Source organism: Ovis aries, chromosome 21, assembly GCF_016772045.2.
Source record: "Ovis aries strain OAR_USU_Benz2616 breed Rambouillet chromosome 21, ARS-UI_Ramb_v3.0, whole genome shotgun sequence".
In the NCBI taxonomy this organism is placed as follows: domain Eukaryota; kingdom Metazoa; phylum Chordata; class Mammalia; order Artiodactyla; family Bovidae; genus Ovis; species Ovis aries.
The window spans coordinates 26,796,555-26,823,967 of record NC_056074.1 but is presented as its reverse complement, the minus strand read 5'-3'; the positions used below and the strand labels follow the sequence as shown (position 1 = coordinate 26,823,967).

General features: G+C 41.0%; 1 protein-coding gene across 10 annotated transcripts in view; it reads left to right on the top strand.

The window, feature by feature from the left end:
• Positions 1–27,413, top strand: part of CDON (cell adhesion associated, oncogene regulated) — a 98,768-nt gene that overhangs the window by 59,949 nt on the left and 11,406 nt on the right. For 8 of the 10 annotated variants that reach the window (XR_009597826.1, XR_009597828.1, XR_009597827.1 and 5 more), the window contains 7 exons: positions 1,268–1,471; positions 3,549–3,730; positions 4,607–4,712; positions 9,160–9,282; positions 13,188–13,409; positions 15,417–15,667; positions 18,865–18,944. Coding sequence is in view for 6 of the 10 variants with exons in the window: in XM_060404000.1 (XP_060259983.1) it covers positions 1,268–1,471; positions 3,549–3,730; positions 4,607–4,712; positions 9,160–9,282; positions 13,188–13,409; positions 15,417–15,667; positions 18,865–18,944 (1,168 nt within the window). In the remaining 4 variants the exon portion in view is untranslated. The remainder of the gene's footprint in view (positions 1–1,267; positions 1,472–3,548; positions 3,731–4,606; positions 4,713–9,159; positions 9,283–13,187; positions 13,410–15,416; positions 15,668–18,864; positions 18,945–27,413) is intronic. The other 2 variants (XM_060404001.1, XM_060404003.1) reach the window with 1 other exon arrangement.

Below are 27,413 nucleotides of genomic sequence, written 5' to 3'. Positions count from 1 at the left end.
TGCAGGAGATATGGGTTTGATCTCTGGGTTGGGAAGATCCCCTGAAGAAGGAAATGGCAACCCATTCCAGTATCCTTCCCTGGGAAATCCCACGCACAGAGGAGCCTGGCAGGCTACAGTCCATGGGGTTGCAGAGAGTCAGACATGACTTAGCAACTAAAACAACAATAGTGGAACCCTGGTCCAGAGCTGGTCCTCCTTGTTCTAGCTCTAGAAACATGACAGTTAGCGTGTGGAAGGGCAGTCGGTCTCGATAACCAGCTCATTCTGGAAAAGCTCACAGGTGATTGCTGTAAAGTGGTGGCAGTTCACGACTTCCGAACTGTCGTACAGCCCAGGTTGTTTCTGTCAGCACCCTTCTCTGTAGGGACCAGATGGGAAGCCAGTTATAACCACCAGATTGCTTGGCCAGCAGTTAGGGACACGTGTTGGCTACACAGTTTGAGTGGCTGATGAACTTACTCCTGAGGTTTCCTCCTGCCATAGAATCGAGACCGTCTCGTCTGTGGGCTGGGACATCCCTCTTCTTGGCCATGCTAACTGAGAGCTGCCAGGTGTTGGGTTCACGTGGATGATCACGTGGATCATCTGTTTCCTGAAAACACTTGTCTTTATTTAACTGTGAATCTGTCTTCCCGCTTTCATCCTGAGCAGTGGTTCTCCCTTCCCATTTTTATCAGTATTGATTTTACTGTTTCAGTTTATCTCTATTTACTGCTTGCAGTCTGTTTTTTGGACTAGCATTCCTGTAGCCTTGAAGTGTGTTAAGATACTTAACATAACATAAGAATAATAGCTACATTGCTGATTATTGACAGGCTGTGATCATAAGAGGTAATAAACAGAACAATCTATAGACTGTTGGCTGAATGTTTTCTATAGCTCGGTTGGATAAAGAAAACCATTTAAATAACACATCATTTTGAAAATTTATTGTAAATTATTACCACAGTCAGACTTGAAGCACCAAATAATAATTACTTATATTGTTTTAGCATGCCTCAGTGATCATACTCATTAACTTTCAGACTTTCAGAGATACTTATCAAGTTTATAAATTATCTCACTTTTCCTGCTGCTTCCTCTATTTCATTGCATATTAACTTTTCAGAGGACAGAAAGAAAGTCATAATGTTATTAACTCTGGGAAGAGTTTTGGTGAAGAGCCTTTAATAAAGTGATGTTTGGGATTTATCCCTTTCAGTTCATTTGAGTAATTCTTGTCTCTGATGCTGAGGGTTATCGAAATGAATGTTTCCATTTTCAGTCCCAGAGGCGCCTGATCGGCCTACTATCTCCACTGCGTCAGAGACGTCTGTCTATGTCACGTGGATTCCTCGGGCGAACGGGGGCTCTCCAATCACTGCCTTCAAGGTCGAATATAAACGGATGAGGACTAGTGATTGGCTGGTGGCAGCTGAAGACATCCCTCCTTCTAAACTTTCTGTGGAAGTTCGTAGTTTAGAGCCAGGTAGTAATATTCAAACATTTTGTTTTAGGCTAGCAATGCTGACTTTAGATGCATCTTTGTCTTTTTTTTTTTTTTTTTTTTTGACCATGCCTACTGCATGCAGGATATTAGTTTCCTGACCAGGGATCCAATCTGTGTCCCCTGCATTGGGAAGTCTTAACCATTGGACCACCAGGGAAATCCCTAAATACATATTTGTAATAATCATATATTCTTCTAATTGTTAAAGTAATGTGAGCTTATTGTATAAAAAGCAACATTGTATTTGAAAGCAAAATACAAGAAGAGAATAGTCACCCCAAACCCGCACATCTAGAGATAACCATTGTTTATATTATGTTGTATTTCTTTCTAGTCTTTTTTCCTCTCTAATATAAACTGGAATCACGCCATAAATATTGTCTTGTGGCCCCCCCCTTTTCCCATGTTATAGCATAATTAACAATTCTTCAGAACTCAGTGTTTAATAACTGTGTATCTACGGTGGAAGTATACCATGATTGACTTAACCTAGTCTGTATTTCTGGGCTTTAGACTATTTCTAACAGCAAATGAATGGAAGTAGGGTCGTGGTGACATCTTTGTGTGTGGTTATGTGTATGTATTCTGCTATGAATGAATGTTTTAAGAGGAAGATTGCTTGTTATTTGACTACAATTGATCTGATGATGCCTCTTAGCATGGTTAAACCCACTGCTTTGTTTTACGAATATGAGACAACATTCAGCACCTCTTTGTTCTGTTCAGTTTTGTTTCAGCAGCAGGGGAGCTTCTCCAGACCCCCTCTGTGCTTAGTTGCTCAGTTGTGCCTGACTGTTTGTGATCCCATGGGCTGTAGCCCACCAGGCTGCTTTGTCCATGGGGATTCTCCAGGCTAGAACACTGGAGTGGGTTGCCATGCCCTCCTCCAGGGCATCTTCCCAACCCAGGGATCAAACACAGGTCTCCTGCATTGCAGGCAGATTCTTTACCGCCTGAACCACCAGGGAAGCCCATCCAGGCCCCCTAATATATGAAACAACCCATAAAAGAGAAAAGCACTAATCACAAATCAACTTTCTTTACTTCTGTTTGTTTGGGTTTCATGACTGTTTTTGTTGATGGACTTTTAAAATGTACTTTAACAGCAAAAACCCGTGTTTGTCTGACAGGTGACAGGAGGAGCTCAGGAATATGTAGGTACAGTTGGGAGAAGGTGGCTGTTTTAAATACGGGCAAAACTAAGTAACATTTTCTAGATAGAAAAGACTGTTCTCAGAAGCTCAGGGGTTATTTTTGAGCTTTTGGGAAACTTGCTTTAGGGGTCTAATTTATTCTTTACATTCAGATTTTCAGAAACTCACAATCCTTAGAGTTTTTTTTTTTTTTTTAGTTCTTAATATCTAAGCCAAACAAATACCTTCTGTTGTAGCTTAAATCTGATCTTTCTTATCCTCTTATTAGAGGGAGCAGAGTGACATCTGTGATCAGCCACACAGTGCCTCTTCATAGCTGTATTCCCTGTGTTAAACTTCGCTTCACTTGTTTCTTTCAAAGTGAAAAAAAACCCTATTGGGATGGCCACAAAGTTCATTTGGATTTTTCCTATGTTCTTACAGAAAAACCTAAACAAATATTCTGGCCAACCCAATAGTTTCAGCAACCCACTCCAGTATTCTTGCCTGGGAAATCCCATGGACAGAGGAGCCTGGCGGGCTGCAGTCCATGGGGCTGCAAAGACTGGGACACGACTTAGTGACTAAACACCACCATCATCACCACCAGCTAGTCCTGTGTTTGATGGGTCTGACTTTAGAACAGGATGTTGAAAGAGAAATGTGCTCTTTCCTCTTCTCTCCTTGCTTCCTTCCATGAGGAACAGCATCTGTCTCTCCCAGGGACCCCCAGTAAGGTACTGGAATCTTGAACACACGTAATGAACACATGTAATACCAGCCGAGTGGCAAGTGGGTTGAAATATATTCACTATCTAGGCTTTAGAGCATGTCATTGTTATTGCAGAGAGATGCTTAAGTACAATTGTTGTATTTTGAATATTGTCCCTTAAATTCTGTTTTTCTTTTCCCTCCCTTGAAAGGTTCAACATACAAATTTAGGGTCATTGCTATCAACCATTATGGTGAGAGTTTTCGGAGTTCAGCTTCTCGTCCGTATCAGGTGGCTGGGTTCCCCAATCGCTTTTCTAACCGTCCAATAACTGGACCTCACATCGCATACACAGAAGCTGTCAGTGATACTCAGATCATGCTAAAGTGGACGGTAAGTAAAACATCTTCTCTAATGACAAAAGTTTCTGATGTGGCCATGTTAATTTAATATCAGGACATGATACTATGAATGGGAAATTTTTGAACTTTTAAGTAAGAGGAAATTGAGGGACACAAATTTGTGTAAGAGCATATATTATAAGAGGGGCAGGTTTTGTTTTGTTTTGTTTTAGTTTTTATTTTATAATGGAGCATAACAGATTAGAGCTTCCCAGGTGGCGCTCTAGTGGTAAAGAGCCCACCTGCCAAAGCAGGAGACATAAGAGACGCAGGTTCAGTCCCTGGGTTGGGAAGATCCCCTGGAGGAGGGTATGGCAACTCACTCCAGTATTCTTGCCTGGAGAATCCCATGGACAGAGGAGCCTGGTGGGCTACAGTCCATGGGGTTGAACAGAGTCAGACACAACTAAACTGAAGCGCCTTAGCACACACACACTCATAGCTGATCAACAGTGTGATAGTTTCAGATGCATAGCAGAGGGACTCAGCTGTACATACACACATATCCATTCTTCCCCCCAATTCCCCTCCCATCCAGGCTCAGGGGGCAGGGCTAAAAATAAAATGATTGTCTCTTCAGCTCTCATCCAAGTATTAACATAATCACCATTTCATGTGTTCTTGGTTTTGAGCCCAATGTACTTTTTTGTCTTTGAGCCTAGTGAGACATAGGGCTTTATTTTTGTTTAGCCCTGCAGTAAGCTAAAATGCTCTCAACACCTTTGAATACCTTTAAATTAAACTTTAAATGGGTATCAAGGACTTCTATAAAATGAAGCTCAAAAAATACTGCCACACAAATAAATCTTAATGGATGGAAAAGTTACTTTTATTTTGTCTTTGACAAGTCTTTGCTTCTCTTTTCTAGTACATCCCATCCAGTAACAATAACACTCCCATCCAGGGATTTTATATCTATTACCGGCCAACGGATAGTGACAATGACAGTGATTACAAGAGGGATATTGTAGAAGGTAAGTGTCGTGGACAAGCTAGAGTCTTAATAAGAGAGTTTTGGAGGAGAGGGTTTATAAATATTATAAAAACCATCCCAGGGTAAAATAGAGTAAAAAATGAAATGGTGTATAGACCCCTACTTTGAATTTTTTCCAAAGAAAGTTAATTTGTCCGATTTAATACAGTGGACCCTTGAAGAGTGAGGGGTTGGTGGCTCAGTATGTAAAGAATCTGCCTGCAATGCAGGAGCTGCAGGAGACGGGTTTGATCCTTGGGTTAGGAAGATCCCCTGGAAGAAGGCATGGCAGCCCACTCCAGTATTCTTGCCGAGAAAATCCTATGCATAGAGGAGCCTGGCAGGCTACAGTCCATAGGATCACAAAGAGTCAGGCATAGCTGACAAGATTTTGCAAGTATGCATCCTAGTTCAGTTTTGCGTGTGTGTGTGTGTATGACATTATTTGCTTAACATTTGCTTTTCCCACTAAATGTTACTCTCCTCGTGGCAGAGGGCCTTCTTTCCCATGGCTGTATCCTAAGCCCTACACTGTTGAGTTGTTCGGTATTTATTGAGTGAATGAATGGGTGAATGCTCAGAGTCCAGAACAGAATACTGGAGTGTCTAGGGTGATCAGGTTGGAGAAAAGGCATCTATGATAGCCAGCAGCAGAACAGCCGTCTTCAAGGTTCTGTTTTTTCTTAATTTATTATCTTGGCTGCTCTGGGTCCTCATTGCTGGGCTTGGGCTTCCTCCGGTTGCCGCGAGCCGGGGCTGCTCTCCAGTTGAGCCGGGCGGGCCTCTCGCTATGGTGGCTTCTCCTCTTGCAGGGCACAGGCCCTCGGTGCTTATGGGCTTAGTAGTTGCGGTGCTGTGCTTAGTTGCTTCACAGCATGTGGAATCTTCTTGGGTGAGGGATCAATCCCGTGTCTGCTGCATTGGCAGGCAGATTCCTAACCACTAGACCACCAGGAAAGTCCTGTCTTCAAGTATTTAAGGACTAGAATGTGGAAGAGGTACTCAGTCTGTTGGGGGAGGGCAGCTAGAAGGAAATCGCATGAGGAAGAACCCTTTCATACCATATTTCTCTAACATGGGTTCCCTCACAAAATAAAAAACTCCCTAATTTAGGAGTGTTCAGTAGAAGCTGGATACCTGTTTCTCAGTGGTAAGTTGCAACAGATTCTTGCTTTGGGCGGAAGGCTTCTTCTGAGGTCTTTTTTTCACTCTAAGATTCTTTTTTTTTTTCGAAGTATTAATCTCCTAATGAATCATCTCACAAAATTGTCCCAAGCCAAGGTGACTTTCTTCTGACTTTTCCACACCCAATAGTTTTTTGTCGTAAGTAATCTTATAATAAGTTACTTTTAATAGGTGGTACCATGTTTCTTTAAATACTGTGGTTTTCTTTTTACTGTTCATCCATTACTTTTGTGATGTGATGAAAAATTTGTTATCTAAGTTTTCATTCCTGGCACAGAGAAGGTGCTCCCTAAATATTTTTTGAATGGAAGAGTGATTGTTTCTCTTTTCTTAATCTGGAAAAGTAGGAAAGAAATGAGTTCCCCAAACCTGCCTTCTTCATAAGGAGTTGGGGAAGAGTGGAAAGATCATTGTTAGTGGCAAAAAAGGTTCAGTGAAGTCAGGATGGTAGCTTCCTGGAGGTGGCAGTGGCTGGAGGGAGCATGAGGGGACCGTGGGGGGCCAGGAACACTTGCTTCACCTGGGTGCTGGTCCCACGACTGCGGTCTGTGTGTGAACATTCATCTCTACGGTGATGGATACTTTTTCATATGCATGTTCATGAAAGGAAATAGCATCATTAGTGACCGATCCACACTGTAGTCCTGGCTCACTCTTCATTTTCGTTTTGTCTGGGTTAGGCAGGTGGAGCTGTCTGGTTTTTAGTTTTAAACTCTTTTGAGAGAGGTTACACTTTCGTTAGGAGGTTGTTCTAAACAAGGCAAATATAAACAAAACAAACGTCCCTCTCTGTCTCCGTCAGTATCACTCCCTCCCCTCCTCTTCCCGGTTCAACTCTAGAAATCCGCTGAGAAACACTTCTCTAGCTAAATCTTTGAACATTTGCAGACTTGACTGTTGCGCCTGTGGAGTGTGGAGCAGGGAAATTCCTCTAAAGGAGTTTTTGTTTGTATTACTAGCATCTGTACATGTGAGCTCTGCCTTGTGGTTCACAGGGAACTTGTTTATGAACGTAATAGAGCAGTTAGCTGCTTAAGTGGGCTTCACTGTGCTATGTAATTTGCTTATTCCTTATTTTCAAGTTTATGCACTTGAAATTCTTTTTGTGGCAGTTGGAAACTATTGGCTTGCTCTCCCGAGCTGAGAAACAAAGTATTTATCCTTTATATGTAAAGTTTTCTTTAAAGTTAGATTACTTAACGTATATCAACTCAAAATTGTTTTAAGCTTTGAAATGCAATTACATTGTTAAAGAATACAGTAAGAGAAGAGCGATTATACTGGTACCCTACCTTTTGAATTAAGTTCCACATTTAGATAAGCTGTAAACGTTTTGAGCATACCAGTGTTTTTGTGATGCTTATTTTAATCTTGTACATTAATTGAGTTCCAAGAAAATCAGGGTATGTCATCCTGATCTTTAAGCCTGTGCTTTCATTTTTTACCTTTTCTAAAACATTCTTGGTGAAAAAAACTGCTTGCTGAGCAAACAGCATCCTGGTTGGTTGATTATAAACCTAATAATACACTTAGGTGTCTTATTTGTCAGTGACCTATAAAACCTTTCCGGTGATATTTCCTATAATTGGAATAATTTCAATAACAATGGGATATTATTCTAATAAGATATGTGTTAGTTCATTTTCCTCTTACTAGTAACTTATCAGAAGCTTAGTTTAATTCCATTTTTACTAGTGCTATGAAAGGAAAACTTCAAATCTAGTGCAATAATTATTCAAGTGAATGTTGATAAGTGAGTGGGGAGCTGGGCCAGGAAAGAACTAAAGGTAGAGAAAAAAGTGGAAGTCTTTTAGCAAAGTTTTTGGAATTTAAAAATAGATCTGTTCCTATCTCAAGTAGATTTTGAGTCAAGTTTCTAATTTACACTTATAAATGGGGGCCTACTCACAAGTGGGAAACTCACAAGAATTCCCCACTTGTGAGTTTTTCCTAGTCCTCCGATCCTAAAGGAAGCAGATTCTCTTCCTTATAAAATATGGGACTTGTAAAATATGAATGAGGGGCTTTGTATTGGTGGCCTGGAAAGGGGTATGTTTCCGGGTTGAGATGTTTTTTGTCTGTGTTGAATCAGGAAGAATCCCGGAGCCATTGGTTCTGTCAGCCAAGTCGATTTGACTTGTGTGGATGGTTTTGTTTCATTTATTTTTTTTCTTCTCTCACTTTAATTGACTCTTAAATCAGTTGGTGGTATAGTTGAGTTTCTAAGAAACAGTGAAAACAGTTTGAAGAGGTATTTTCTAAGAAGGATTAAAGGTGCTTGAAGAGTTCATTGAGTCTGGCAGACGTGTCCCTATTTATTAAAGTTTGTCACAGGTCCACGGAAGTAAAACAGAGAGTGATTTATATTGAAGTTGCTCACTTTAGAAGTGTTTCTAAATGAAATGCTGGCTGTGTGCCACGGATCACAGCCTCATTCTTTACTTGTGTGGTTTGGAGACCCGGATTCAAAAGGAAAGAAATGGCAGGAGCAGTAGCCAAGAGCTTCCCAGAGTAGATTTTGCTCTCTGAGCTTTCATTTATACGTTGGAGGGCTTCCCTGATGGTTCAGGGGTAAAGAATCTGCCTGCAATGCAGGAGACACAGAGACACGGGTTCCATGCCTGGGTCAGAGAGATGCCCTGGAGAAAGCAATGGCAACCCACTCCAGTATTCTTGCTAGGAGAAGTCCATGGACCCAGGAGCCTGGCAGGCTACAGTCCACGGGGTCACAGAAAGTCAGACACGACTGAGCGCGCACACACGCATTGTGTCCCGTTAGAGTGGAACTGAGAGTTTTGCTGAGGTCTGTCTTGTAATGGTCACTTGTTCTGGGTAAGACATTGTTTTCTGACCTCATATGTGGCATTGCTTTCTGGTGGATGAACAGAGTGGGTTGACTTGCTCGCTGAAGTATGGGATCAAAGGACTTGAGGGTTTTCTTTTAACTTATAAAATTAATATGTATTTTATGAAAGACTTCCTGCCAATTACTTGTAATGAAACAAAGTCTGAATCCCCATAGACAGGTTTAGCTTTAATTCAATTTCTCGCTTCTCTTTACCATTTCTTTTCATACCATGCAGTGGAAATGCTATTCATCTGTTGCATATTGCTAAAAATATAAGGACATTTTTATTGCTCAAACTGACTGTATGGTGATGGCTCCTGCTCTAACTTCATTTTGAAATTACTAAATAATTTTATTGACTCTGTTGTTTAGGTTGTGGGGTATTTAAAGCTTGTCTTCTATTTTTCCTTTCTAGGTTCAAAGCAGTGGCACATGATCGGCCACCTGCAGCCAGAAACCTCCTATGATATTAAAATGCAGTGCTTCAACGAAGGAGGAGAGAGCGAGTTCAGTAACGTGATGATCTGTGAAACGAAAGGTAGGAAGGGGTGAGAATTAGTAGTTCTTCCCTGCACAGAGCTAGGATTTTGAACTCTGGATTCCTTCTGACTATCGATGTGTTTCCAAAGATACTTCGGACTGTTTTCTAAGTACATCCACTTAGACTGTCTCAACAGTCTAGCCTTATGTCAGCTGGAGCAGCAATCCCCAACTTCATTGACACCAAGTGCTGGTTTTATGGAAGGCAGTTTCCCATGGACCAGGGAGGTGAGCAGGTGGTTTAAGGTGCATTACATCTATTGTGCACTTTATTTCTGTTATTATTACATCTGCTCCACCTCAGATCGTCAGGCATTAGATCCTGGAGGTTGAGGACCCCTGGGCTAGAAAACTTGCCTTAAAAGTAGTTTAGATAAGTATACCTTGTAAATTTCTACATGCCTCTGGGTAGGTCACTTCCCTTTTTCTTTTTGGTCCTCCATGAAGGAATAGAAATGTTTGCTGACTAATTTCTGAGATTGCTGAGAGAGTTAGAATGCTTCCCAAAAAAGTTAAAGAGAAGGCGCTGCTTATGTTTAAAGTGGTTTTTGAATGACAGATATGTATACTACCTACCTGTTCAGTTAAGTGTGGTAATTAAGTTCAGAACTAGTTGATAATTCTAAAATAAGATTTCAACTGCTTGCAGACATAGATTAGCTGTAAAATATTGCAAGTGTTGAAAACAGAAGATGCCACACTTGAGTAACAGAAGCAGCTGAAGTGGAAACTGAGGCTCAGAAAGGTTGAATTCATATGCCAAGACTCAGCTTCATCGTTTAATTCTGAATCATGTCTTTCTGCTTCAAAACCCACATGTTAAATTCACGTTTAAACGTTTATACACACAGACCTGTAGACTAACCTTGAATTTCATTTGTTTAGCAATATATTTGAGTACCTTTTTGTACTGGACACTAACATATTAATGAACATTTCTTACTTGCCTCCAGATGCTGTGAAACTCAGAACACAATTACATAAAAATGAAATTTCTTGTCTCTGCTCCCAAGACTTTTAAGAATCTAGCCAGGCAGAACATGAAACACAGACAACAATGTAATAACTGTATTGTTTTTAATAGTCTTATAGTATACATCATTAATTGACTCTGCTGGGGAATCAAAGGTTCCAGCTATAGACTTTCAGATCAGAGAAAAACAAAAACCTTCTTTAAAATGTTAATTGGCACTTCCCTGGTGGTCCAGAGTTTAAGACTTTGCCTTACAGTGCAGGGCGTACAGGTTTGATCCCTGGTCAGGGAGCTAACATCCCACATGCCTCGTGGCCAAAAAAACTGAAGCAATATGAAACAGAAGCAATATTGTAACGAATTCAATAAGGACTTTAAAAAATGGTTCACGTAAAAAAACGAAAAATCTAAAAAAATAAAATTTTAACTGTTCACGCTGAATGAGTTTCTAAAATGTATTACACAATCCTCAGCCTGTTTAAGTAGAACGTTGGATGCATGAGTTCACCTTTTTAAAGAAATGACTCAAGGTTCTTATTGTGAGCAGCGATTATCTTATCTTAGCAATTCAGTACAGTTTTCTCAGGAATGACACGGTGCTGGAGGCCAGCCACTTCCCCCCACTGTTAAAGATGTAGACCATCGTGATTTTTATTTAGTTCTCTGCTTCCTCTTTCTGTTTTGCCCCTTACCTTGCTCATGTCACGCTCTTGGCTCTCTCTTCTCATTCACATCCGTGGGACCGACCGTCTCACCCACTGCAAAAGTTTTTAAGTTCAGCGAGAGGTTGGCAACCGCTCATCAAGCTTGGTGGAATTATGAATAAATTCAGAGTAAATGAAGAGTGAATAAACCTGAAGGACTTCCCTATGAGTAATTGTGGTCTTTCATGTACAATCTGTAACATCCATTTTGCCTCAGAAACTTGTTTGTTGTCTTAGGAATTGGCAGGGACCTTAGAATTGTATAATCCAACATACCACCCAAAGTAGAAATTTCCTTTAGAGTCTTTGCCAGGTATTCTTCTAGCTTTCAGTGATGCAGAGCTCTTTCCTTGGAAAGGCAGCCTCTCCTTGACTGATTTCCAGCCCTGTTCTGTAGAGTTGAAGTTGCTAGAAAATGGAACCCCAGTATAATATTTGTTGAAGTAGGTTTGTTTTTAAAGATCACTCTGCTCCTGTAAGTAGTTAGGAACCATAACAAAAAATGTAGGAGGATAATTAATGACAGTAACAAAAGTGATAGAACACTACCACATGCCAGGCTGTAAGCCGAGAGGTTTTTTACACGGATTAACTCATTTATGCTTTTATGATTTTATGTATTTATTCTAATTTTTTAAGAAGTGTTGGCTGCTCTGGGTCTTCCTTGTGGTGGGAAGTCTTTCTCTAGTTGTGCGTGAGGGTGTCTCTTGTGGCACGTGGGCCTCCCAGTGTGGTGCACGGCTTCTCTCTCTTGTGGTTCGCAGGCTCTGGAGCACACAGGCTCAGTAGTTGGGGCACGTGGGCTCTCTGCTTGTGCTGTAGGCCCTACAGCCTGTGGACTTATCTAGTTGCATCTCGAGCGCTCTCTAGTTGTGGCCTGCAGGCTTAGTTGCCCTGTGGCATGTGGGATCTAAGTTCTCAGTTGTTCAGTTGCTGAGTTGTGTCCAACTCTTTGTGACCCCACGGATGGCAGCACGGCAGGCTTCCCAGGCCTCCGCTATCTCCCGGTGTTTGCTCAGGTTCGTATCCATTGAGTTGGTGATGCCATCCAACCGTCTCATCCTCTATTGCCCTCTTCTCCACCTGCCCTCAGTCTTTCCCAGCATCGAGGTCTTTTCCAATGAGTCAGCTCTTTGCATCAGGTGGCTGAAGTATTGGAGCTTCAGCATCAGTCCTTCTAATGAATATTCAGAGTTGATATCCTTTAGAATTGACTGGTTTGATCTTTTTGTTGTCCAAGGTGCTCTCAAGAGTCTTCTCCAGCACCGCAATTTCAAAGCATCAGTTCTTTGGCACGCGACCTTTTTTATGGTCCAGCTCTCACCAGAGATCAAACCGACATCCTCTAATTGGAAATTAGATTCTTAACCAATGGGCCACCAGGGAAGTTCCCTCATTTACTCTTCATTACAACCTTATGATGAAGCTGGCATTATTATGTCTATTTTCCACATGCAGAAACTGGTTTATGGAAGTCAGGTTATATGGCTAAAGGATGAATGGTGGAACAGGATAGAAACCCAGACAGTCTGGTTCTAGAGACCAGGCCATCAACCACTATGCTGTCTGCTGGTTATGTAACACGTAGAGCATTAAGAGCATGTTTTCTGGGGACAGAGAAAGTGGGGTTTATGTGCCACCTGTTTTTAGCTTTTGCTCTTGCCGTTATCCAGAATACTAGTGAATTAGGTAAAAGAACTGTGTTTACGTAGACCTCAAGAGTTCTTGGTTTTGGACTGTTTAGTATTATGTGTGAAGTTTTTGGAATTGTATATAATTGTTCTAGTAGTTCAGAGTCATGTCTTCTAATATGATTTACAGGCAAAAGGCATAAAATATGTAATCGTGAGTCTCATTCAGCTCAAAGTGTATCAGACAGAAAGGAGTTTTTGTCCCATCTGTAGGTTAAAATATTTTTATTTCAGCTCTTTGGGAGTCTTCCGCCAGTGCAGCTGAGCAGATCTTCGTATGGCAGCTTGGGTTAGACCAAGTGCTTCTGTGTCTCTGATCTGATGATTTCTCTGGAATTTGTGGCCTAAAACCTTGGCACATTAGACTTTTAAACTTTGGATCCCTCTTTGTGACTCATTGCTGGTCAGATCATCTCAGTCACAAGTGTAAACAGACTGGCTCGCGTTCCTGACCAGACCTCCTTCGGAGAGTAAACCATTTCATAGAGACTGTCTTCACCCTGACATCATGTTTTCCTTTCTATTTTTCAACTAGTGAAACGGGTCCCTGGAGCTTCTGAGTATCCCATCAAAGACTTGAGCACCCCTCCGAATTCCTCGGGGAGTGGAGGGAACGTGGGCCCTGCCGCCAGCCCCACCAGGAGCAGTGACATGCTGTACCTGATCGTCGGCTGTGTGCTGGGTGTGATGGTGCTCATCCTCATGGCCTTCATTGCCATGTGCCTGTGGAAGAACCGCCAGCAGAACACCATACAGAGTAAGCCATTCACTGGCATCTCCTTCTCTTTTTTCTAAAGATGGGTAGAAAAATATTGTCAGAATAAATATTGATTTCTAACATGTTTGTGCATGAGTGTTACGGGATAGAACACATCAGATGCTCTTCATTCAGTGGAGATGACTTTAAGATGGTGCTAGCTGTCAGCCAAAATAAGTGGAGCATCCAATTAAATTGCCCAGGAGAAATAAACAGCAAAGCCCAAACTAAGCAGGTCTCTAAGTAAATAGCTGACTCAGTGCTGGGAAACTCTGGTGGTGTTGGACCACCAAAGAGGCTGAGGAGTCGAAGCGTGGAGCTTTGAAATTGCTTCAGTAATCCCTCTGTACTGCTCCAGATCTTGTCAACAAGGAATGAAAAAGGCATGATGGAAAGGAAGCTAGTGAAGACTGTTCTAAGTCACTGTCCTGGGATGACACAGATGAAGACACCATGCCCCCAATTTGGCGCTTCATGTACTGAAACAGCTCCAGAGTGGTGTCCCAGCCCCCGAGACGTGTCCAGGCACGCTGGAGCTGTCAGTGATGATGCTGTAGTAAAACAAGTAACCTAGAACCCTCTTCCCTTTTCTTTCCTCTTTTTTCATCCCCTCACCTTCTTACCATTCCTCTTCCCCCAGCTGTTATAAAAGAGGACAGTCAGATCAATCAGAGGCTTTAGTCTCTGCCGGGAGGAAGTATTTCTGTTTCCTCTTTGGCCCCAGAGTAAAGAGATGAAACAACAGCAAAGACGCCAGCAGTGATAAGCTCTCAGCAGCTCTTAGCTGGTTCCTGCCTCTGGTCCCTTTTTAGTGAACAGTTCATGGGGGAGAAGTGATTTATTTTTATCACCTTGTTGCCAAGAGATAGGCAAGGTGAGAAGTGGTGGAGATGCTGCTGGTGGTGCCAGGCTGGAAGAGCTGGCTATCTTTTGGGTGTTTTTCTAAATGTTTCCGATGTCATTGACTTTGGTTGTGTGAGAGTGTGCTAAATCACTAAGAGTACTGATGTCTGAGCAAAATTAATCTGGCTAAAGTTACCTTCCTTTGTGACTTGATGATACGTTGAAAGATGGGGAATGGTAATGTTCATCGATGGAAATGTCCATTGAGTCATTGATTCAGAAGACAGTCCTTGTGGCTGTCAGCTCTGTGCCCCACACTGGTGGACAGTGCAGGCTTCATGCCTTCTTCATGTGGTTTAGTGGAGAAGAGAAGCACTGACAGGACACGCCTGCGCTGTTAACACACCTGTCGCAGAGGAGGGACGGCCACTCCAGCCTTGGCACTCTCCTCCAGAACCTTTGAAGAACTGATCAAAACTCTGACAACAAATCCTGTGCAGTTTAGATAATATACATTCTAAAGAACAGTTCGCGTTTTCCAAATGTATCTGGTAGGTGTGCTTCTGGAAATCAGATATTTGAGGCAGCTATGGAAATACTTTTAATGTAAGGAAAGGGAATAATTAGCCTTTCATGCCCCGCAATTTCCAACTTGGCTGTAATAACCAAGGACCTGTATGAATAGTGAATGTTTCCCCAGTCCCATCCTTTTACTTAAGTGGTGTTTATTGCTTTTTGAAATATTCTACCTGAAGTTAGCCTTTTGCTGGCGTTTTATACAATTTCTTTCAGCACTTTGGAGCATCGGGGAGTTTAAACACGTTTTCTTAGTGTTGCCCGTACTTTGATAGTTGTGACTTGCAGAATCTATTCATTCTCTTTTGAGCGATTTCTCTCTGGTTGATTTCTCTTCCCATTAAAAGAGTCATAACTAACTCATAGTTCCTGGCTGCCTCTGCACCGTTAAGGAAATAACAGTAATAACGTGATTAAAGCAAATCTCACAAAGAAGCTGTAAGTGAACACTTTTTAAGAGTGTATTTTAGTACAGCTGTAGTTTATTAGGGATTTAATTAATAAAACTTCCCGAACGAGAAGAATTGTCTCTTTCAGTCCCTTACCCTTTCTGTTTGTTTGTTTGCTCTTTTTGTTCTCTCTCAACAGAGTACGACCCACCAGGCTATCTCTACCAAGGGTCAGATGTCAATGGGCAGATGGTGGAATACACCACTCTGCCCGGCACAAACCGGATAAATGGAAGTGTTCATGGAAGCTTCGGCAATGGCTGCTCGCATCTGCACCATAAAGTCCCCAATGGAGTCAGCGGGAGCTTAAACGGAGGGCTCTACTCCGGGCACGTGAGCTCTCTAACCAGAACACGTGTGGATTTTGAACATCCTCGTCATCTAGTGAATGTAAGAGACCTACTTATAAATAAAAGCCTCCCTATGCCCCACAATGTCAGGGTGCAAGAACATGGTCAGCCCACGTGCTTTTCCCAATAAAGAAACCTCACAGGCTCACTGGTGTACCTTGTGTCACCGGTAGCCCCTTGATCCAGTCATCTTTGGAAGCTTTCTGTTATCAAGCAGTAGTTGTATTCATCAGTCTGAATTATATCTAGAGTTATTTAGCACCGAAAGCGCAGGGCCAATTATAAACAGACTGGAAGTTGTTCTTGAGATGAAGCGGAAATACTGTTGGCCATGGACCAAGCCACATAGTTTAAATTTGATTTATTTGAAGTCTAAAAGCTTATATGCTTAGAGGAGTCAGGCGGATCAGGAAATTGAGTGAAACGAGTTGGAGATGGGACGGAAGTAGTGGAGGTATGGGAGAGCCATGTAGAAGCAGCCCTGGGGGGCTTCCCTGGTGGCCCAGTGGTAAAGAATCGCCCTGCCAATGCAGGAGACACAGGTTCGATCCCTGATCTGGGAAGATCCACATGCGGCTAAGCCTCTGGGCCACAACTGTTGAGCCTGTGCTCCAGAGCCTGGGAGCCGCAACTACTGAACCCACACAGCCTAGGGCCTGTGCTGTGCAACAAGAGACGTCACCACAGTGAAAGCCCACACATCACAACTAGAGAGTGGTCCCCGCTCGTTCGCTGCAACTAGAGAAAAGCTCTTGTAGCAATTGTAGCAATTGTAGCAAAGAAGACCCAGCACAGCCAAAAAATGAATAGAGAAAATTTAAAAAAACAAGAAGCGGCCCAGGTTCAGCGCCTGTTGTCCACACACCCTGTGTGGCCAGGTCTTCTGAATTTTCACATCTGTAAATCCAGGTGAAACCTAGATATTTTTACATGTTGGCAACTGATTACGCTTTTAGAAAAAAGCCTTGTATGGGCCATGCATGGCATGGCTGTGTACCACCAGATTGTCGCCTCCGACCTCCTATGAGGTTTTCCTGACTTGTTTTGCCCATGTGTGCTTTGTGGTTGCCTGTAGGATTTTTATATTTTATAAGATTTGTGCCCTCTCGCCACGAGCAGTGATAAACCTTTAGTACTACTTTATTTCAGTACAGTGTAAGAGACCCAGGCTCGATCCCTGGGTTGGGAAGATCCCTTGGAGAAGGGAAGGGCAACCCACTCCAGTATTCTTGCCTGGAGAATCCCATGGATAGAGGAGCCTGGCGGGCTACAGTCCGTAGGGTCACAAAGAGTCTGACACGACTGAGTGACTAACACTTTCACTTTCAACCAGCTGATACACTTTCATTTTTGAAGTGGGAATAGAATGACTAATGTATTTTAGATTTGTACTTGTTTAAGAGATTCTCTGCACCAGGAAGCTTGATTTATTACATTGTTTGGATAGTCAGCCACTTTATTTTCAACCACATAAATAAAATGTTTAGTTGATCAAATTAAACACTCATTTACATTTTTGTCATTATTTCAATTACAGATAAATTTGCCATAACCTACAATGTGCTAGAAATGAAGTTTATAGAGATTTTTTAAAAAAATCTTAAACAGTAGTACAGATTTATTAAAATCTTACCTTTGGAGACCAAAACTATAATATATATTTGTATCTTAAAGCTAGAAATCTAATGGCTTTCCTGTGACCTAGCTTTAGTATGTTGTAGAAAAAATATTTAATTTGCTTCAGTACATCATTACCAAAAGTGAATAATGATTTCATTATTTTGTAATGGAAAGACATGGCTTATATTCAGACTTTCTAAACTTTTTTTTGTCACTATTCTTAGTCCAAACTACTAACATTGTCTAAGAAATTGAAGGAGAGAGCATTACCGTTTGAATAGCACATGCTGTTTCTATAAGAAAAAAAAAAATAAGTCTGATCTTTGCTTTAGTATTTGAACACAGTACTTTGTGTTTTTGAACAATGAGTTGCTATTTAAATAATAGCTGCCCCAGTAAGCGTGCAGTTTTAGATGTTATCCTCTGTGATATTAGCTCATTCATTTTCTTACTCTTTTGGATATGTGGAAATAAGGGCATTTTTAAAACGGTTTTGATCATAAAATGATTGAATTAACTTTCATATGTTTGGTGAGTCCAATAAATACACTATCCTGTAGGTTCTTAACTTCAGGTTTTTCTAAAGCTTTGGAGTTTATCCTCCTGGACTGAATATAGCATAGGGATATTCTTTCTCTCAATGTTTTCTCAAAAGCTCCTGTTGCTAGTTGGATCAGGAATGTAGCAAGAAATTTTCAGTACTTTGGGTTTGCTTAGATTCTGGCTGTTGTTATGAGATGAATGGAAATGGAAAGTATTCTGGGAAAAACAATTGCCTGAACTTTTCCTAACCTTGAGGGCCTGTTCTGGGCTTGGGGAGCAGTGTAACAGCCTCCTCCACCCTTATCAAATTCAGCTCTGCTGTTTTGCTTCTGAAAGCAGAATTTTGACTCAGACCGTAAGGTTGACTCAAGTCTTAACCCATTTTGAAGAACTCTCGCCATTGTATATGTGAAGTGAACATTTTACAGTGAGGTATGTGTTAATCTGGGCATTTTTCTTAATTGCTGGGCAGTTTCCGCCAAAAGCAACAGCACAATATTAATACTCCCCTCCAAGTCATCGCTGGCTGAGAATCTACTCCATCTGGAAAAATATAACATGTTTTAAGACTTCATGGAGTCAAGTGAACAAACCTAATCGAAATAATTACAGGAAAATGAAGATGGGTTTATCTTGTGACATCATTCAAACAGATTTCCACCCTGTTTCTCCAGCTAGCATCCCATAAAAATTTTCCATGACTGCTAGGAAAGTAAAAATGAATAGGAGGTTATAACGTATAGTGTATTTTGGGCCCATTAGATTTGAAACACTGAAGGGAAATGACTAACCTTCTCCCTTCATTTATTTCCCTCTTTCCAGTACAAACATACATGCAAAAACCCATGGTAGTTGAGTTTAGGGAGAACAGTTTTAGTATTGTGCACAACTCCTGTGTGAATATAGGTAAATAGTGATAAACGTAACACAGCTCAAGGAGATGGTTAAAATATCCCATGTAACCATTTATTGTTGGTGTGGCTTTACTTAACTTTAGAGATGATCTGATTACTAGTCTGTGACACCTTCAGCACTCTCTTTTTTTCTTTTTCCCTCTACTTCCTTCCTGACAAGGGTGGTGGCCTGTACACAGCAGTACCTCCGACTGACCCAATGGAGTGCATTAACTGTCGGAATTGTCGGAACAACAATAGGTATGTTGGTGTGTGTCTGCGAGTTATGAGTAGGGGTGTGTGACTCCGTTTGTTATCCTGTGTTCAGCAGAGAAAGCTCTTGCAGTTTTACCTAAGTTATGTATAAATCTCAGAGTATGGAGTCTTAAGTTTAATGTTGTTACTCAGTTGTTGCCCCAGCTTTTCAATTTTTAAAACTTCGTGCTTTGGTTTCTTTTGATATATTGACAATATAAAGGCTTTATTTCTCACTGAGATAGTGTTAGAAGGTTTGATCTTTTTGAAACCTTTAAATCAGTGTCTTTCTCTTTAGATAGACTTTATCTTTTCTCACATATTCTATTTTCAGTAGACTTTTCTGTGCTGTGTAGACTTTTCTACTCCTTATTGTAGATGACAGCCTGTTTGAATGTTAGGGGGGGAAAACCCTGTGTGATTGGTAATGTTTTTTCATGGTAACATTACTGAAATTTTCTTATCAGGTTGTTCAGTTTTTTAAAAATAATCTTAAAACCTTAAGATAATTAATAATTAAGTAGCACAAGCTTGTTTTCTTTTAATTTCTTTTTTTTAATTAAGAATTATATGTGCTCATAATATTTCAAACAAGATAGGAATATGCAGAGTGACATATACATTTAATTTTTGATAGAATAGTCAGAAAGCTTTCATGCTTCTTCTTTGTATATTAATCCTGAAGGATTATCAGATATTTTGTTGTATTAAAGTTACGACTGTCGGAAACGTCAGTTCTTTCTTTTTCATGATGATGGTGTTTGATTACATGGTCTCAAAAGTCCTTCTCAGCTCTAAAACTCTGCCATTTAGAAATCATGTTACAGTTAGTACATAAAATACCTGGAGTATTGGACTAGAGTTTGGATATTTCATTATTGAAATAGGATTTGGCCCATATTTTAAAAATGAATTATGAAATTAAAAGTTGCATCTGGGAGCTATCAAAGCCAGAACTTAAAGAAGGATCCAGTCAGTCATTGAATTAAAATTACATTGTTTCATCTTATGTTTTGAGAGTTGCCGAGCAAAAGCAATAAAACTTCCTAGAGATTTTTTTTTTTTTACCATTTGCTTAACCCATTTTAGGGTTTCTGTATTAGCAAAAGCCATCTGTCTGTTTTGTGTACCAAGATTTGCTTGTTATGTTTTAAAATGCTGTATGACCTTAAATTTTAAGATGCTTGTACCAGTAAAGCCACATTTTTGTCCTGGGTTTGTTAAAGGCTTTATCACAACTTGTTAGGACCATGCTAAAGAATCAGTAAAGATAGTTCATATGCCCAGTAAGTAATCAGATGGATTTAATTAAAACATATCCTCTGCGGCTCCTGTGGCCAGCAGCAAATATGATTCAACCCAGACATTAGAATGATGTAGCAAGAAGACCTCAAGTCCAAGAAGAAATCAACATAGGCTTTGCCGCTGATTAAATCTATGCTCTTGGGAAAGTTATGTAATCTTTCTGAGGCTGTTCCTTATCTGAAAAATGGTCAATTGTCCTAGATGGTGTAAAATTGCTCGCAGTGTACTCTGATTATAGCTTTTGGTAATTTGCTGCTAATCATCTTTATAATGAGGTATCATATCCTAGTACCAGAAATATATCCCATTCCTTAAAAGAATTTGAAAGACTTCTGCCATCTTGTGTTTACTGCCATTTTTGTTTGTGTGAGCTTGTGTGTGTCTGTGTGGTCTTTGGGGTTTTATTATACATGGTTTTCTCCTTTAAGCCAGTCAATATTTCTATTGATTTTCAAGTTAGCAACCTCTTGTATTTCATGTTTGGGGTTTTACTTTTATCTGGAAACACAGATGAGTTCTCTGCAGCCTTAGAAAGCCAGCTTCAGTTTCTCCCTGGCCCAAATATTCTTCCTGTCTCAGAATCTCCCTATTTAGGGCAAACCTTCAGTTTCCTGCCTGGGCTCCGAGGTTAGCCAAGTGGCTCACCTGGCTTCTTGGAACACTTATGTGATTCTGATACAGATTAACATCAATAAGTACCTGTCTTCAACTCTGCAAAATTGGAATCATTAAATCTAAAGGTTTCTGACTCTTTTTAAGATTGTAATTAAAAACAGGCATCTCCTCTCAAGATCCTCAAGATGGCAAAATTTGTAATAAGCTTCAAATACTGAGTAGATGATATATCATTTATTCCCCAAAATATGAACAATTTTAGACAATTTACACTTCTAAAATATTGACATTATTGCTAAGAATAGACTTGCATTTCCTCATGCCAACTGAAAAGAGTATGTGCACAAAAAGAGGCATAATGTCAGTTCAGCTATATGAGGGTATCAAGGGGGCATTTTGGAGTTTTTGGCTGTTCAGGCAAAATGAACATTTATTGAGTACTAGCCAGGCACTGGAGTTTCCAGGCAGAAGGAATCAAGTCATGGAAAGAGGAAAGATAACACTTACATGAGGGTAAATGGTCTAGTTCAGTGGTTATCAAGCTTTTGCATGCTCTAAAATTGCTTGGAGCACTTGTAAAAACAAAATTATGAAGCTCTATTTCTAGAGTTTCTGACTCAGTAGATCTAAGGTGGGGACTGAGAATTTGCTTTTCTAGTGCATTCTAGGGGTGCTGATATCTCTGTTTGTGGGATCATGCTTTGAGAACCACTGGCATAATTTGGCTGAAGTAGCCAAGTAATGAGTACTCATGAACCCCTAACTCATTTTACAAGCCTCTAAAGAATCCCCCTGCATTGCAGGAGACCTGGGTTTGATCTCTGGGTTGGGAAGATCCCCTGGAGGAGGGTATGGCAACCCACTGCTGTACTCTTGCCTGGAGAATCCCCGTGGCCAAAGGAGCCTGGTGGGCTATAGTCCATGAGGTCACAAAGAGTCAGATATGACTGAGCGACTAAGCACATGCTGCACATCAGGGGTTGAAATTCAGCCCCTCGGTAAAGTACGGTCCTCGTGCTCAGTCATGTCCGACCCTTTGCGACCCCATGGATTGTAGCCAGCCAGGTCCCTCGGTCCATGGAATTTTTCAGGCTGGAGTGGGTTGCCGTTTCCTCCTCCAGGGATCAAACCTGCGTCTCCTGAATTAGCAGGCAGATTCTTTTGCCATTAAGCCACCTGGGAAGCCCATAGCAGGCCATAAAACTGAAAAACCAGACTGAATTTATATCATGGATGATCCTTACTGTCAGGGTTTAGTAGTTCATTTAATCAACATTTATTGAGTGCCCACCATGTAGTAGGCCTCCCTCTAGAGAGCTGACAGTTAATAAGAGGGATTCACAGACAGAACTTGAAGTATGGTGAGTAGAGTTTGAAAAAGCATGTTGAATCTCATTGTTTTATATTTAAGGAATAGGAAAAGTCCCCTTGTTTCTGTAATATAAAATATAGGAGAGGTATGAGATTTTTGCCTTAATCAAAAAGGGGGGGACATGGGTTAAATGTTGAGACACACTGGGCTTAGTGGCATCGCGATTCTTTTGAAGATGTTTGAGAAAAGGAGCCAGCTATGCAGAGATGTGTTTAGGCTGGTTAATGGTGGTGGGATTGGAGGGAGGAGACCAGTGTGACGACTTGTGTAACGAAGGCCTTAGCTTCATGAAAGGAATGAGGCTAGAAAAGGAGAGCTGAGTTAGATACTAGAGTTAGAATTTTGGGGATTGGCCATTGACTGGAATGCACTGATAGGAATCCAGGAAAAGGTTCAAATGAATAGAGAGTTTCAAATGTGATTGGCCTGGTAGTTGCCATGGTGATAGTCGTAGAAACAAGAAACTTAATGAAATGATATATTGAGGGAAGGTGATGATATTGGTTGGATGTTTTTAGAGTTTCAAGTGCCAGTTAAATGTCTAAGTCAAGCAGACAGATGAAAATGCTGGTCTTGGGTTCAGGGAGTAGATTGGATTAGTGATCTCTACATTTACAAGTCGTTTGTATCAAAGTAATAGAACTTAAAGATGGGTTGGGCATTTTGAAGTTCTCTACCTGCATATAAAAGTCGACCATTTTAAAGATATCTGGTGGTGGGGCGGCGGGGGGAGGATTTTTGTTTTATTAAGAAGACATTTATTTGGAAATGCATAAATATGTGTATATGTATACACAGATATATACAGAAATTGCTATTTTTGTAGGATAAAAGTGTTTGAATACCACCAATTCCATATTGCCTAATAAAACAAAGTTTGAAAGAAAAACAAGTTTAAAAATAAGTGGGAATACTAATGGAGACAGTAACCTTGGCTGATTATTTTTATATATTTAATTTTTAAAGGCTTTTATTTCTTAGGTATTTGAAGTAATTAGACATTCTTTTCATAATCCTCTCATATTATTATTTTTTTGCTTACTGCCTTGATATATTTTCAAAGAGATGAGGCAAAGGGAGTGATAAAATCAGGAGAGCAAAAATTAAAGAATTCAATCATTCATCATTCACTCAACAGACATTTTTTTGAAAGTCTTCTGTGGACCAGGTGCCAAGCTAGGTCCCAAGGCTACAGTTATGAACAAAACGGGCATTGTCCTTGCCTTCACTGAGCTTATAATTTGATAGGGAGACACATCTTTTTTCAAAATGGCATAAATAAATCATAAAAATGAATAAATAATTCAAACTGGGTGCTTTAAAGACAATGTAAAGAATGCGTTAGAAAGGCCAGACTTCACTAAGCAAGTGGCACCTTACGTGAAGAATTTGTAAAATGAGGTCAAAGAGAATGGGGATAGGTTTAAAGCTTTCCAGGCAAAGGCATTGGTAATAGATACTATAAGCTATTAAAAGAACGCTGGAATTCTTACAGAATCAAAGAAGGCTAATGTGGCAGGAATGTAGTAAGGGAAAGGGTCAGAGGTAGATAAGTGAATTAAGACCATATGGAGCCACAGTGAGTCAGCGAAAGCTAGCGTGATAGAGCACTCTGGAGGATTGAGTTTGGAGACTCCGTTGGATGGCACAAGAAAGGATACAGGGGATCAGTTGGATGGCTGTGGCAGTGGTCCAGATGAGAAATAATGCACTAAGATAGCTGTAGTAGATGCAGAGAGAGGTAGGTGCTTTGGAGAGATTTAGAAGGTGCAGTTTTTTTTTTTGAAAGATATGAGTAACTTATATCTTTTTAAAAAAAGATATGAGTCCATAGAGGGGAAGATGTCAAGGATGGTGTCCAGGTAATTGGATGTACTCACTGAACAAGGAAACGCTGCGGGAATGCACTTATGCCCATCTACCCCTCACACACCTGGGAGTCATCCCCTTCAGCCCTCGTGGTGCCTCATCAAACTCACCTTGACCCAGGGCAGGTCTCTTACGCTACAGGTTACTGATGAGTGAAGAATTGGTGAAGGCCTTTCCCCTTGGAATCTACCCGCCCTGTATCTTGCCAATCTAGCTTTTTTTTTTTTTTTTTTCTCCCCCTGCCTTTTTAGATTTAAACTAGAATGTATTTCTTGGAGTGGCCTTTTAAAAAGCAAGTCATTGCCAACCTTAAGGTCCTTTTATCATCTTTCTATTTCAGTAATAGAAAACTTTGCCTTTCTTGTCCAAACTGGCATATTGACGTGAAAATTTGAGAACAGGTCAAAGGGGAGTGGACGCAACAGATATGCGTTTGAGCAAACTCTGGGAGATACTGAAGGACTGGGAAGCCTGGCACGTTGCAGTCCATGGGGTCACAAAGAGTTGGACACAACGTGGCAACCGAACAACAACAAAAGGGGAGTGCACACTCTAGCAATCGAGAGTTTTATTTGTGTCTAGGGCTTTGGTAGCATTTGTAGAGGGCTGCCTGCCTCACTGCGTTCAGTCCGTTTGAACGCTTTTCAGGTTTAAGAGCTGCATGTAATGACTCACTACGAACGGCTGGAAAGAAACATATTTAATGTAGCTTTGGGGGAGCCAGCCCCCTGCGTGAATGACTCAGTTGAGAAATCCTTGTGCGTTGCAAGAGTTAAACAGATTTTAATCAAATAAATCAATAGGTTTCTACCCTTCTGTCTTCAATTCAGAACACAGTAGTGCCGTTCTGGATATGTCATTAAATGGGGTTTGTCAGTTGCTTGGCTAGTTTAATGGGAAGGGATTGACATTAAATCTGCTCTGTTTACCATCAGTCTTGATAATTTGTAAGAGAGGACACTGATGAAATTCACAGATGAATGAACTGAGCGGTCCCATCAGGAAGGAACAGAAATTAACTTTAAGTGTCCTAGAGAGATTGGAAATGGGCAGGAAGTTGCCAAGTAAAAATCAACTTGGAAAAATGTATATAATCCATCTGGGGAAAAAAGTATGAGCTATACATGGCTGGTGGTCAAGAGGAGAAATAAAACTATTGGGAATAGTGCTTTAGAAAACATAGATATTATAAATGACCTCCAAGTTTTTATGTAGTGATCACCTTAAAAGTCTGAGTATTGTTGGGTTTGAAGGTACTCCTTCACCAACTTGAAACCTTCCACTGAGTCAGATATACTCAGATAAACATAAGTGTGTAGAGATGAATATGAAAACATTCTATTATAATAGTAGATCTTTTAGGTGGAGGGTTTCGTTTACCCAAATGGTTTGTGAAATATGAAAACAACTGCTTAATCTAAAGACAATTAGACTGCTCCACCAAGACTTCCCTGGTGGCCCAGAGGGTAAAGCGTCTGCCTACAATGTGGGAGACCTGGGTTCCATCCCTGGGTCGGGAAGATCCTCTGGAGAAGGAAACGGCAACCCACTCCAGTACTCTTGCCTGGAAAATCCCATGGATGGAAGAGCCTGGTAGGCTACAGTCCGTGGGGTCGTGAAGAGTTGGACACGACTGAGCGACTTCACCTTACCAGCAGGTTAATTGGTTATGATTCGACCCATCTCCTATCCCTGACCACTCAGCTACTTCAAAACTAGCCATAAAACCAAAGGAAGGAAATACACAGAGCCCAAGATTTAGATTCTCTTCCATCTATAGTAATCTCCCTGATTCTCTGAGAAAAACATTCAAAAAACTGGGTCTAATTTCTTTAATTGATCGGTACCTTCCTTTTGGGGGGAAGTTACTTATATTCTACTTCTGATATGGAGACCTGATCCTGTTGTCAGGAGTAACATGGTTAGAATACAGCATGCTTTTGTTCTTTTATTTGTAAGATTGTGTGTGTGTGTGAGAGAGAGAGAGTGAGCTTGCCACGTTCAGTAATGCATTCCGTCATTTATAGTCACCCAACATGTTTAAAGGGAGTGTTAGTTGCTCAGTCGTGTTCAATTCTTTGCAGTCCCATGGACCATAGCCCACCAGGCTCCCCCGGGCAGGAATTCTCCAGGCAAGAATACTGGAGTGGGTTGCCATTTTCTTCTCTAGGGGATCTTCCCAACTCAGGGATCAAACCTGCAGCTCCTGCATTGCAGGCAGATTCTTTACCATCTGAGCCACCAGGGAAGCCGGAGACGGCTGAGTGACTGACACCAACATGTATTGTTGGCTGTTCTGTGACGGCCACGAATAAACTAGTTCCCAAAAGGAAACTTCCCCTGCATGGCTCGGGTCACTGCAGCCTGTAGCAAAGAGTGTCTGGTGAGAACAGGGGACCTCTGTGGCCCCAGAGGAATGTCATCAGGGTTCTGTTGCAGGGTAACTGATGACCTCCTCAAGATAAGGGCCAGGTCAGCAAAGTGACAGACACAGTGGCAAGAGGAAAGAGCAAGGGTGAGGAGAACATTAGAGCAAACCGCCACCGAGATGAGACGGTTTCAGGAGATATTCGTGGAACACATTCATGAAAATAAGTATCACACATCCAAGAGGTTCGTGGGTAGTTAGTCCCTGCCCTCCAGGGATAATCAGAAGAGGAAACTTAAGGCAAAATGTATACAATTATCTAATCACAGAAATTCTGTACATAATCATGCTTAACAAATATTCAACTATGTAATCAGAAATGGGATACTTCTCTGCAAAACATTTCAGAGGTGCTATGTAGTTTTGCTGGAATGTCCAAAATATGCTTAAGTAAGTAAAGTGGCTCAGTTGTGTCCGACTCTTTGCAACCTCATGGACTGTAGCCCACCAGGATTCTCCATCCATGGGATTTTCCAGGCAAGATTACTGGAGTGGGGTGCCATTGCCTTAGTCAAATACTAATGCAACATATTCTTCCAAACACAATGCTGTGCTACTATTGCAGTTTCTTATTTCTTAGTGTGTGCTATTCAGATGGCTGCTTCAAGAGTATTTTCTTTTTTATGACACTATAATAGTCATTCTCCTATCTTCTGCTTTGGTCAGACAGCCCTCTCCTGTTTCCTGAAAGATACCTTAGTAATAAACTAACAGGTCCCAGAGCACCTGAATTCTTGCAAAACAGCACAAATCTGTATGTGGCAAGATGCACGGAGTTCTGTTTACTCAGTGTTTTCAAAGTTAGGCAAAGTCATTTCATTGAGCTAGAGACAACCCATTGAAAACTGTCATTCCACCTTAAGCCAATAATAACTGCAACTGAAAG